The sequence below is a fragment of the Diorhabda sublineata genome, chromosome 1 (assembly GCF_026230105.1).
Source record: "Diorhabda sublineata isolate icDioSubl1.1 chromosome 1, icDioSubl1.1, whole genome shotgun sequence".
Lineage (NCBI taxonomy): Eukaryota > Metazoa > Arthropoda > Insecta > Coleoptera > Chrysomelidae > Diorhabda > Diorhabda sublineata.
The window spans coordinates 15,960,079-15,974,354 of NC_079474.1; the positions used below are offsets into that span (position 1 = coordinate 15,960,079).

General features: G+C 34.9%; 1 protein-coding gene across 2 annotated transcripts in view; it reads right to left on the minus strand.

Moving 5' to 3' along the window:
* Positions 1 to 14,276, minus strand: part of LOC130443601 (protein roadkill) — a 76,979-nt gene that overhangs the window by 54,895 nt on the left and 7,808 nt on the right. Inside the window, exon 1 of one of the 2 annotated variants that reach the window (XM_056778359.1) lies at positions 11,262 to 11,580. The exons of the other annotated variant lie outside the window; for it this stretch is intronic. Coding sequence (XP_056634337.1) covers positions 11,262 to 11,275 — 14 coding nt within the window. The 5' untranslated portion in view covers positions 11,276 to 11,580. Of the gene's footprint in view, positions 1 to 11,261; positions 11,581 to 14,276 lie in introns of those variants that run through there. 2 annotated transcript variants of the gene reach the window in all.

Consider the following 14,276-nt stretch of genomic DNA (forward strand, 5'->3'; position numbering starts at 1 on the left):
TCTCTCGGCTTGTCACGTAATCTTCGCAGACCAAATAAATAATAGTCGCATGGCGATAAATCGGGCATACAAAGAGGGTATTTCAATGTTTCGCAACCCAATTCGTTCAACGTTTCCATCTTAAGATGAGCTGTATGTGGTTCGGCGTTGTCTTGTAGCATTATCCTACTGTGGATTGGAATATCGCGTCTTTTTGTACCATCGACAGTTTTCAGAGTTTTTTGTAGATTACTATAATGCTGCGGATGCCTTTTTCGTAAAAATCTCTCGGCTTGTCACGTAATCTTCGCAGACCAAATAAATAATAGTCGCAAGGCGATAAATCGGGCATACAAAGAGGGTATTTCAATGTTTCGCAACCCAATTCGTTCAACGTTTCCATCTTAAGACGAGCTGTATGTGGTTCGGCGTTGTCTTGCAGCATTATCCTACTGTGGATTGGATTATCGCGTCTTTTTGTACCATCGACAGTTTTCAGAGTTTTTTGTAGATTACTATAATGCTGCGGATGCCTTTTTCGTAAAAATCTCTCGGCTTGTCACGTAATCTTCGCAGACCAAATAAATAATAGTCGCAAGGCGATAAATCGGGCATACAAAGAGGGTATTTCAATGTTTCGCAACCCAATTCGTTCAACGTTTCCATCTTAAGACGAGCTGTATGTGGTTCGGCGTTGTCTTGCAGCATTATCCTACTGTGGATTGGATTATCGCGTCTTTTTGTACCATCGACAGTTTTCAGAGTTTTTTGTAGATTACTATAATGCTGCGGATGCCTTTTTCGTAAAAATCTCTCGGCTTGTCACGTAATCTTCGCAGACCAAATAAATAATAGTCGCAAGGCGATAAATCGGGCATACAAAGAGGGTATTTCAATGTTTCGCAACCCAATTCGTTCAACGTTTCCATCTTAAGTTGAGCTGTATGTGGTTCGGCGTTGTCTTGTAGCATTATCCTACTGTGGATTGGAATATCGCGTCTTTTTGTACCATCGACAGTTTTCAGAGTTTTTTGTAGATTACTATAATGCTGCGGATGCCTTTTTCGTAAAAATCTCTCGGCTTGTCACGTAATCTTCGCAGACCAAATAAATAATAGTCGCATGGCGATAAATCGGGCATACAAAGAGGGTATTTCAATGTTTCGCAACCCAATTCGTTCAACGTTTCCATCTTAAGATGAGCTGTATGTGGTTCGGCGTTGTCTTGTAGCATTATCCTACTGTGGATTGGATTATCGCCTTGTTTTGAACTATCGACAGTTTTCAGAGTTTTTTGTAGATTACTATAATGCTGCGGATGCCTTTTTCGTAAAAATCTCTCGGCTTGTCACGTAATCTTCGCAGACCAAATAAATAATAGTCGCATGGCGATAAATCGGGCCTACAAAGAGGGTATTTCAATGTTTCGCAACCCAATTCGTTCAACGTTTCCATCTTAAGTTGAGCTGTATGTGGTTCGGCGTTGTCTTGTAGCATTATCCTACTGTGGATTGGATTATCGCCTTGTTTTGAACTATCGACAGTTTTCAGAGTTTTTTGTAGATTACTATAATGCTGCGGATGCCTTTTTCGTAAAAATCTCTCGGCTTGTCACGTAATCTTCGCAGACCAAATAAATAATAGTCGCATGGCGATAAATCGGGCATACAAAGAGGGTATTTCAATGTTTCGCAACCCAATTCGTTCAACGTTTCCATCTTAAGATGAGCTGTATGTGGTTCGGCGTTGTCTTGTAGCATTATCCTACTGTGGATTGGAATATCGCGTCTTTTTGTACCATCGACAGTTTTCAGAGTTTTTTGTAGATTACTATAATGCTGCGGATGCCTTTTTCGTAAAAATCTCTCGGCTTGTCACGTAATCTTCGCAGACCAAATAAATAATAGTCGCAAGGCGATAAATCGGGCATACAAAGAGGGTATTTCAATGTTTCGCAACCCAATTCGTTCAACGTTTCCATCTTAAGACGAGCTGTATGTGGTTCGGCGTTGTCTTGCAGCATTATCCTACTGTGGATTGGATTATCGCGTCTTTTTGTACCATCGACAGTTTTCAGAGTTTTTTGTAGATTACTATAATGCTGCGGATGCCTTTTTCGTAAAAATCTCTCGGCTTGTCACGTAATCTTCGCAGACCAAATAAATAATAGTCGCAAGGCGATAAATCGGGCATACAAAGAGGGTATTTCAATGTTTCGCAACCCAATTCGTTCAACGTTTCCATCTTAAGACGAGCTGTATGTGGTTCGGCGTTGTCTTGCAGCAATATCACGTCGTTTCGATCTGTAGACAGGTTTCAGTGTTGTTTAGGAGGTTATCACGGTACTGAGCATCCACAGTTCTTTGTTCGGTGAGAAAATTATCTTATCATGTCCCATAACATCTCGCCTTCCCCACTGAGAGTGTAATTTTCCACGGGCGTTTACTCTCCGGAATATCGAACTCAAGTCTCGAAATTTTCTTCTTCCTGGTCACTGTTCGTTGTTCAATTAGAAAATCGATCGTAATCACTCTCTAATGTCCCAAAATACCTTCCCCGCTGACTGTGTAATCTTCGCTTTACACAACGAAATATAAATGATATAACTATGATGGATTGAGTAACAAATCGAGACGTAGTTGTATTAGTAGTAGAAAAAATGGATAAGCGTGTTTTCAAAGTGAAGCAAAACTCTTTTTTTTTCAAAAAAAGCTGTTGTTTTAGACATCATAAAATGGCCAATTATAGTTTCTCCTTTGTACAAAAAAATGGAATCCTAAAATGCTGTGGCCGTGATCTTATCGGCCAAAAACACGGTTTTCGTTTGCTTGGAAGCACATTCCTCGGATAAAGTTCATTGGTTCGATTAAATCTTCGTTGTTGGGATATAATATTGAACCCAACACTCTCAATTTTCTTACGATACATTTAATAATTTTCCAAAATAAAAAAAAAATTAAGTTCTATATCAATAAAATGTAAATTTATGCAGGATGCAAACTAATAGAATTAAATGGGTTGTGATATAAATGTATCTTATTTATGTTAGGAACACGTGAACCGGTTAGATACACTTCCAAGTCACGAAACATCATCGACTTATTAAAAGCACACGTGATTTTCAACGTTTTTCTAAAATGAAAATAAAAAAAAGATTTTACTGGTAATTTTACAGGATTACGAGGCAACCGCGTACAAACACCATGTGTACTTATTTATTTTTTTTTACAATAAGATAGAAACACGTGACAAGGACGAACGAAACAGATCCGATTGACGTAGCATACGATTGCAGGGTCGTATCGTTATATTTGAGTTTTTGTCCTTCGTTTCGAATTGAATTTTTCTATAGGTGAATTAGAAATTCGATAACAACTATTCGACCAGCACAGATAAGTTTCATTCGTAATATATGTAGATATACGATTTTTTTATGTATAAGAAATTATTTTCTAAAGCACGAATCATGATCGCCCTCAAACTAGATAGGTATAATGCAAATCATCAAAAAACGAAAATATTATCACAGATATTCTCACTTTATCAAACCATAATCGGCTTATAAAAGTAAAAGAATTATACAGAGTTGTACTTAATACGACAAGCGAATATAATTTCAGTAAAATGAAATAAAAATGTGTTTTAGTTGCTTCAAAGTTTTATTTGCGACTTTTTAATGAAAATTACTGATAGAGCTAAAAACTACATGTAGTGCTCGACAAATCATTTTATAGGATCACAACATTTCAAAGTTATCAATCCTTGATATTAGAAAAGTAGTAAAATAAGTAGAAATCAAAAACACGGAGTAGTAAGACTCCAGATCTAAAGCAATCGAAGAGATTTATGTCTAATTCTATTAATTGAGCCCAAAAAGTTCTTACATTTAACAAAGACGAGGTAAGGAGAGTTACTAGCATGTTTACTCGATATTTTCCGGTGAATAACCGCCTGGTGATCATCGGAGAGACAGCTCTTGCAAGGAAACAACCGAGCGCTTCCTCTGTGAGTGTCAGTATGTTCAACGACAAAGACTGTAAGTAGTATTGCTCCAGACAATTTTTAAACTCGATGTTAACTAAGAGGCCAACAGTTTGGAGTACACAATAATTACGTCAAAGTAATAGCAAAGTTTGCGGCTCTACGCCTTAGCTTAGTACAGGTCCAACATTGCTTCAAATAAGTTAAAGCGTCGAAAAGGTTTTCCGGAGGTTTATCGGTGGGAAAATATCGAAACGTGCGACAGACAGTGTAATTGTAAGTGATTTTTTTCTTACCTCCGCGAATCAAAAATAAATTGTGAGGTTAAGGTTTTTTTACATGTGAAGAAGCTGTTGCTGCATTCAAATCAGATGTTTTGGGGGTACCTCAAACGGAATGGATAAAATCCTTCGATAATCTTAACGGAGAATATTTTGAAAAATAAAAATTATATTTTTACCTTCAATATAATTTCATTTAGGACCTGTATGTTATATGCACTCATATTATGGTAAATTAACCTTACAACTGAGGCACCTAATATCTACAAATGGTAATCGCGTGGGAAAAGGTCAATCATACAAAGTCACAGTCATAGAAGTGCGTTTAAAGTAATAATTAATCAAAATGTTCTGGGTTCATTCTTAAAAACTATTTATGATTATTATTTTACTTAAATCGCAATGTTACTTTTTTTCTTTAGTTCCTAATGAGTTTTTCGAAACGTATTTTGTAAAACTTATTCGATTTTTCAATCATTTTATTTTGTAGGAAACCAAAAGAAATCCGAACGTTTTAATTGACCAGATTCAAGAATTTGTATAGCGTAACTTCTATTGTTAAGTAGCACCTTCCAGTATTATTACGTGAATCTAATTCAGTTCATTACTTTTAGAAATTGCGCGAGAGAGAAAGTCTTCGAATTTCTCTCGTAAACTGAGAAATCGTTTGGAACTTAAAATGTTTAAAGAAAATTCGAATACTTATTGCACATGTTTTCGAAACTTATTCAACGTATTACGAGGATGGTTCCAGAAGTACCTGGCCCTTATACAATTCTCTCAGCGATGTTCAGTACGTTCGAAACCCTTTTTATCATAAAATTCATCGAGCTACTCAAAATAGCCCTTAACTGCAGACAACTCTTCATATATCTTCATAATCTTTCACTACCGAGCCATTTTTTCGAATCCGAGTACAGAAAATAATCACTGGGTGCTGAATCTGGCAAATAGGGTGTATGAAGTAGTATAAATATTCCATTGTGCCCAAAATGTACCAACACCATTATTATATTATTTTAATTATCAGTAACGCAGAAAAAACGATGTAATGCAATGAATAAAAGAACTGTTATCAAGTACAAGTTTGTTATCAAAAACATTTTGCATTGGCGTACCGTTCAGACGGGAACTAACTTAATTATTGTTAAAGAAAACTCAGAGGTTTATAAATTTTGTATGTAAGTTGGTTGATACTTTTTTCTAGATATCTCATTTTGATTATTTTTACTCGAATACCGTCCAACAAAGTCGAATTCGCTCTATATTAAATTTCACATATCTAACTTTAACATTCGGTAACTCACATAAAATCTTGTTTTTGCCCATTGACGTCATTCTATCGATCTGTCTGTTCATCTGGTTTATGTCGCGGATTTTAACAGACGTAAAATCGTTATTTGTATCAAAATACTTAGTCATTGCAAGGGAATCTATTTAGGGGAAGTTGTCTGAAGAAGCCCGAAAAAACCCTTGTTCCATTTTCAACAACAAATCAACTGTTTGTCGTAAAAATATCACTTTACCCAGTTTGATTGTCAAAGAGGCCTTAGGCCCCTTTCACACCAAACGAATCCGAATCAATTAGAATCACTCCGAATCAAGTTGAACCTGATTGACCAAGAAAATAGTTGGAGGAAAATTGGCGAAGAATTAAACATTCCAGGTAAGAATTATTCAGGTTGATTCAGCTGGTGTGAAAGAGTGGAGATGACGAATCAGATTCTACTTGATTCGGAGTGATCCAGATTGATTCGGATTCGTTTGGTGTGAAAGGGGCCTTACGCTCTTCTACACAATCGGCGCTGATGACGTAGTACTTATTTGGAACGTATCTCTGGATTTATAAAATATAACCACAGTTATAAACTTTGTAAGCCTGTTAATAATATGAAATGAACACAATTATTCTTGTAAAATTTATTTTCGTTAAATAAAAAATTAAATTTTCAATCTCGTTGCATACGATTTTAATTTTAATCGGTTTTAAGAGCAACTATTTGATAAAGTATTGCTACACGTGCATATAATGCTACACAAGGTTTACAATAAAATTATTCTAAATTCCTCTATTTTACCTATTAATATAGAGGTCGTTCGATTTATATATTTATATTTAAAGTATACAGTGTGTAATGAAAGATAAGACCTTGCAATATACGTTTAGATTATTATGTCTGATTTACATCAATGATCCTCATCGTATTACATCGGGTGCCTAATATTAGAAAATGAAAGATAACAGTAATTGTTTTACGCGCGCGCGTGGGTATGTGTGTGTGTTTAAGGACAATCAGCAATATAAACTTTATAGTCCAGGATCCCTCGTACATTTCTTCATTTGATTACTATCAAGTTAATTTTTTGGGAGTAGCTTTGAGAGACGCCCTTGTAAGAAACTCTCGATTGCGGTAGCTAACAGAGGTAGCAAGGATGCAAATTTGCTACTCACAAAAAATCAGCTTGATAATAATCAAGTGCAAAGATATACGAGGGATCCTGGACTATTACTCCGTCATTGTCGATTAAACCAAAACCGAGGCCGAAATTTTTCGGCAAAACCGTTGCCAACTCGACGACGGTTAATTGGGAGAGTAAAATGATAGTAGAGGAGATTAGTGCGGTAAACTATTTTTAAATATAGACCGAATCGCGAAATGAAATTTTTTCTGCAAACATATAATTATTTTGATATTAAACATCGACAACCCATCATTTTATTACAATATTCGTTATACAATGGTTTCAAAATGATACTTCTTCTAAACCAATTAAATGTTATCGAGTAAATTTCAAGAAAGCAACTCATAACGAATATTATCACATCATGAATGCTGTACAAAACATTGCTACACATTGGAATGAAGTGGAGCTGAGCTGTATGAACGGAAATTGGAGAATCTTTTGATCTGATATGGTAGAGGCATCAAGCAGACGTTTCCGAGTTCAAGATACTATAATTCAGATAGTTTGAAATATCGCTTTTATGATGGAGGAGTCTGAGTTTGCAATCGAGCACCTCGAACGATGAAGAATCAATGAAAATGAAAAATACTTCGAAAATATACGAAAAAGAACAGTCGAAAAAAAGTTTAACCCACTTTTCAAAAATATATTCTGGTCCAGAATATTAGAGAGTCTTATAGGTAATGAAAGTAATTTGTAATGTTTTTTGCTTGTTATATCATCAATTTCGTTATACGCGTATTTCTCTTATCACGAATTTAATCGGAACGCATCCTTCGCATAAAGCTCGAACCCAGGCGAGAAGTTTACCCTGTTTAGGAACACCGAAGCGAGCAGATTTCGAAAGCTTGATTCTTATAGATGTTCCGCTGTTCCTAGAGATTCGACACGCGCGACTTTACCTTAAGTAATTATCGAATTTCGGTAGCGTTGATCCTAAGACTCACGCCCACAATTGCAATAAACTTATATTGTGTCACAGTAACAGTAGCTGCGCGTGACGTCACTATATAGTAAACGCCCGATACATTGTCCGATTAATGCCTTCACATTTACTTTGTTTTCTTATAGTTGTTGTTTTATTTACTTGTATCAATGATATGGTTTTTGGGCTTCTGACATTAAGTTTCCATTTTATTTTATCATCAATAATATTTATTGTAATGTTGGAAAAATAAATATAAGAATTTACATCAAATATAAGAAAGTATCAGTATACTGGGGCACTTTACGCCACCTTTTATATCGATATAACAAATAAACACTAAAGAATCCTATGAACTGCTTAAAAGTTTACTATGTACTGACGTCAGTGCACCGCCATATTGGTAATGAGCGTTTTAGCGGGAATTTTCAACCGTTAATTTTTTAAATATGATATTTATATAAAGAAATTAAATTATTTATATGTAGAAATTGTTGCAAGATTTATAAAATTGTATATAGCGACTACACTAACACGTTTGTTCAGCAATCGTTGCGCTACATTAAAACTATGGCGAAAATTGCATACTTTTGGACGACGAAGGCCAGACGATCATTATCTCTAATTACTATATGTATATTGATTTGTCCAGGGTCGGTAGAAAAATAAAAGACACCATCTTTTATCAGATATAATACTTTTGATTATTTACCAAATTTTAATTAGCATTGTATATCACCCGCTTGCGCACAGTTAGATCTCTTTTGTCATGCAAATTTTATTTTCCCTTCTTATACTTTCGCCCTTCATTCTATTCCCGACGAGGGAGGCTGAAAGCGAAGGCAGGGGCGAGAAACTTATTTGCTACCCTACGTTAGTTGTGAATATGCGAGGGCATAAGAGCTTCAAATTCGGTATTTCCTAAATGTAATTACTGAAAGTAGGTCGTCCTTTAACTGGAATCAAAGTTTATAAACGAGCCCAAGTTTCGTAAAGACGTTACGACATAAAAATGATATCCTTCAACTTAACGACCACAAATATAGAGCGTCACCCCCGTATACGAGGGTAACTCTATAATTTAAGCCGCTACGAAAGTAGAGGAGTTAAAGCTGGCCACAAATATAGAGCGTCGCCCTCTTATATAAGGGTAACTATATTTTAAGATGTTACGAAAGTAGAGGAGTTAAAGCTGGCTACAAATATAGAGCGTCACCCTCATATACGAAAATAACTCTATATTTTAAGACGCTACGAGAGTAGAGGAGTTAGAACTGGCTACAAATATAGAGCGTCACCCTCATATACGAGGGTAACTCTATATTTCAAGACGCTACGAAAGTAGAGGAGTTAAAGCTGGCTACAAATATAGAGCGTCACCCTCTTATATAAGGGTAACTATATTTTAAGATGTTACGAAAGTAGAGGAGTTAAAGCTGACTACAAATATAGAGCGTCACCCTCGTATACGAGAGTAACTCTATATATTAAGACGCTACTAAAGTAGAAGAGTTAAAGCTGGCTACAAATATAGAGCTTCACCCTCATATACGAGGGTAACTCTATATTTCAAGACGCTACGAAAGTAGAGGAGTTAAAGCTGGCTACAAATATACAGCGTTACCCTCATATACGAGGGTAACTATATATTTTAAGACGCTACGAGAGTAGAGGAGTTAGAACTGGCTACAAATATAGAGCGTCACCCTCATATACGAGGGTAACTCTATATTTCAAGACGCTACGAAAGTAGAGGAGTTAAAGCTGGCTACAAATATAGAGCGTCACCCTCTTATATAAGGGTAACTATATTTTAAGATGTTACGAAAGTAGAGGAGTTAAAGCTGACTACAAATATAGAGCGTCACCCTCGTATACGAGAGTAACTCTATATATTAAGACGCTACTAAAGTAGAAGAGTTAAAGCTGGCTACAAATATACAGCGTCACCCTCTTATATAAGGGTAACTATATTTTAAGATGTTACGAAAGTAGAGGAGTTAGAACTGGCTACAAATATATCACGTCACCCTCGTATTATTAATTTTGAATACATCTTTTATCTCAAATTATTTTAGGAAGTGAGCTGTTTATTTGGGTTTATTAAAAAGATAAAAAATGATAACAATTCAGGAAATGCGATTAAAACTTTCGTTTGTGGTGGGTCTCGGTAGAATAAGTCTTCCGTTTTATTTGACTGAAGCAACCTAATACTGTGATTTTTTTTTTATATTTACGCCAATTTGATAATTAAAAATAGATCGGAAATTCCCATTTAACTTATTTGAAGACCGCTTAACATGAAGCAGGGCATTAGATACAACGTTCTAGAAGGACTAAATATGGCATAATATGATAAATCTTGTACGTTGTTCGACATTATGCAAAGCTAATCCCACTGCTACAGTTTAAATATTATTTTAAAGCAAAAAATAACTAGATTTGTCCTTTTATTTGCCGGGAAAAGGGCGTACATACCACAAGGGTGGCATCATCAAGATAGTCTTTAAATTAGATCTTTAATTTTCTTCAAAATTTCAATAAAAACCGGTCATTCGGCCCCACTGTGTAAGTAATACGAAATATATAAGAAAATTTAAACTCACTTTTGGTTTATTTATAAATTCACTCATTCCCTTTTCTTTTTGATATACTCGTTCATACAGTAACCATAACTCCGAGAACAGGTAGTCAAACTGTACAAGAATAAAGTTTACCTGTGACCAGGTAAAAGAATTTCTTTCGAGGTCAATATAAAGGTAACTTTTATCAACATAGAACTTAAAACCCATTAACAGACGAAAATATAATAATTATATAATATATTACAAACAAAAATCGGTTATTTATGTACATAAACAAATGAGAAATCGATTAAACCCATTTCCTTTATTAATTCAATAATGCCGATGAAAAAATAAATGTTCATCGTGATTTACAGATGTAGGATCTATGACCGAAGTTGTATGTATCATACTTTTCAACCGCGAGTAAAAAATATTAATTTGGAAAGAAATTACACAATTTTTGTAACTGTATAACCAATTACCTAGATATCTATTTTTACGCACTTAACAATCAGGCAATATTTACAGTATTATGTCTGTATATTAAAAAAAAAATATGTAGTTGAGACATATCAGAGGAAATAATTCTAAAGCCAACAACCTTTCTTCAAGTCCCGCCTCTTATAACGCAAATAAACATTTAGCAGCATGAAACACGTGCTTAAAAAATACACAACAAACTCGTACAACAGTTTTCAAAGAAACTATATAAACGCGTAAAAATGCAAAATTCATTAACTATGATGATAATTTCACGTGTCTTCTCTTTTTCTTATATGAAAAGTGCATTCATTGTCAATTTCCGGGCAATGACCGAGACCTTGGGCACTCCAGGAGAGTCCATCGGCCCCGACTCACAAGAAGACAATGTACATAGATAAAGAAAGATATAAAGTTGACACAAAATAAATAAAAAAAACTACAAAACGCCATTTTACGATTCAAGTTGTTTTACAATGGTTTAAACCTCCCCTAATCTACTACTAATTCAATAAACTTCCAATTACATTTACAGAAGAGCAAAGTTACGTTTCCTATGATTATTTTGATGAAGAGGTTTACCTTGCGAGGGCCATTTTCAAAAAGTAATCCAAATTTGAGGGTTCCAGTGCACCTATTTAATAATCTTCCGAAAGAAAAAATCACGACACTGCCTATTTATCACTCAAACACACTTCAAATAACATTTCATAACCCGATCGAGCACGTTTTCATTTCGAAATTATACCAAAAATACTAATTGAAATACGAAAAAAACTGTCGAGAGAAAACCAGTACAGTTGTCACAAATACCTCGTATTTACCTGCATTCGAGGACTGATGAAAACTGAAATATATCAAACAATGATACAAAACCCGAATCACTACTCCCCTCTACTACGACCAAATAATGGGAAAAGTTCCTATTCGGAGGTAATCGGAGCGGATCGAGGCCACTTCGGTGACTGCCATTACGACTAATGCGACGTTGTCAACTTGTGAGATATTAATTTCGTTATTTCTTTAGGTACTTTTTTTTAAAATTTGATTAACAATCGTTTTTATTCAAAGATAAAAAATTTAAAATCACAAAAAGGAGAAAAGAGATTTTGATCGATAAAAAGCAGAAGGCATGTACCTTTGAGGCAGTTTTCAGAATTCATTTTGTCGTTTTAGAAATATGAACGGAATTTTGAAAGGAAAATAAGAAGAAAATAGATCGTCGACTCAAAGAGCTTTGGGAGTCTATTGATGAGAAGGATATAGTTACGTAACCGTATTATTCATTGTCGTCGGCTATTTGATGTTGAACGAGTTCGCCAAATTACAAGAATACCACTGGAAAGTAGCTAAAGGAGGTGATAGGGGAGTTTCCTATCGGGTCTTGAGAAAAGATGTCATCTAGTTCAATTCTATGGTGCGAAACACGTATAGGGTTTGTCGGCCTAATAATGTATTAGTATTTTGATTCACCCTGTATCAGTTTCGATGAATATTAACGAAATAAATAATTTTCTAAAATTTTTACAACTATTCGAATGCTTTGGCCGCACCAGATCCTAATTTTTTACGGAAAATCAGTTATAACTTTTTAAATACCCCGTAGAACACATCACAATACAAATATGCAATAAAATTTAAAAAAAAATAGAACTTTGATATGGCCCAGCATTCTGTAACACCCTGTGCGATTGTAAATAATTTAAAAACTTGAAGACCCTCAAGTTTATTACACTAATAACCTGATATTGTCTATAGATAAACTTGAAATCTTTTCTTTAAACTGAAACGCGTTAATAAAGTTGCCAGAAATAGCTTTCATTTGGATGCTTCTTCAAAATTTATAGTTTTTTATATTATTTTTCAATTTCCCACATATTCAATTTAATTTTTGCTTATCCGACAATATCCTACTTATTTTCACAAACTGGCAACGGTGGCGCGGATGTTCGATTTAAATCGAGATTGCATGAATAAATAACTTAATTGCACTAGAAACGGTCATAAATTTTTTCGTTAACCTGAAATGACAGTTAAATGTAGAGTTTGACGATTCTTTTATATAAATGAAAAAGTTTTAATTAAGTAAATTGTTTTTATATACACATCAACAATTCGATATACAAATAACGCGAATGTCCACGACTCTCATTTGTTTACATTTACAACCATTTTCTCTATTAATATTTTCACTTTGATACCATGTTCCCCAATCTAAATTGTACGTATATTCCTTAGATCCGACCCCTCTGTAGATTGTTTGTTTAGGATTATTGACAGGGTCCTTCTATCTACAGATTACATCAAAATATACACTGCTCAAATAAAAAATTGGATACTCGAATATCAAACACATTGAAAAATATTTTATTGAGAAAATTTTAATAATAATATATATAGTTTCTCACACATTATGAAAATAATTAAAATAACAAATTCGAAATAAAATTGAAATTGAATCATTTTTTACAATATTGGGAATTTTTATCGAATAATAGTCTTATGACGACATTGTACCACGTGGTCTAGGTCATTACGTTTGCGTAGAATATAATTTAGACGCTTATCAAGCATGTCCCAAACATTCTCAACAGGGTTGAGATCGGGGTTCAGAGCTGGCCACTATGTAGTAGTTTCTTGTAAATTTTGGGTCACCTATAAATCAAATTGGTTTCTTCTATATTGAATCGAGCATCCTGAGCTCCTTTGAGACTTGTAGAGGATTGGAAGCTGTTGCAGAGTAATACTTTTTGGTCTTAAAGAGGGCACCAAGTTATTGTGAAGCTGTCTTAGCTAATTCAACACCCAAAAAGCGAATTTCATTTCCAGACAGGACAAATCCTCAGGTGTAGTGCCTTTTTCCTTTTTATAAAAACAGCAGCCTAGGTATTTGCTGCATTGAACTCACAGCAGAATGTTTGCAAGATGGTGGTGATCAATCTCTTATGAGAGATACATTAGAAATGTTATAAGGTCGATGGGAAAAATGATTTAACTTCAATGGAAACTGTATTGTAACATAAAATTGATTTTTTATCATAAGTGGTAATCAATAGGCGCTAAATAGGCACGAAATCAGACTAGTAATCGAACACTGCCATCTAAGACGTCACCATCACACCATGGGCATCACGGATGATCCGGAGTGCCAATCGTGCATGGAGAAGGACGAAACTGCAGTTATCCACCACACTTAGACAAACCCCACAACCTGCCTAACGACATCAAAGGGTTCAAGCCAAAGCGCCTGATCGGCTTATCAAAGGACATCGAACTTTGGTAACGTCTAGTGGGACACGACGGGCCTATCTGAAGGCCTATGTGCACAATGGCTTCACGGCCGCCGACACCTACGAATTATTATAAGTGGTACATGCGGATCAGCCCTCGTAGGTGAATGTAATTAAATTTTAAAATTGAGTGAAGAGGTTGTAGAAGATGTAAAACAAATTAAGACAGAAGGCCATGTAGTTGAACGAATGAATAATTAATCGTTAATAGTTGTTAATGAAACGTAATCGTGATAATTTCTAACGAAATCGTCATCATGCATAAAACTAATCATATAATTACACAAAAGACACAATCATCTCAACA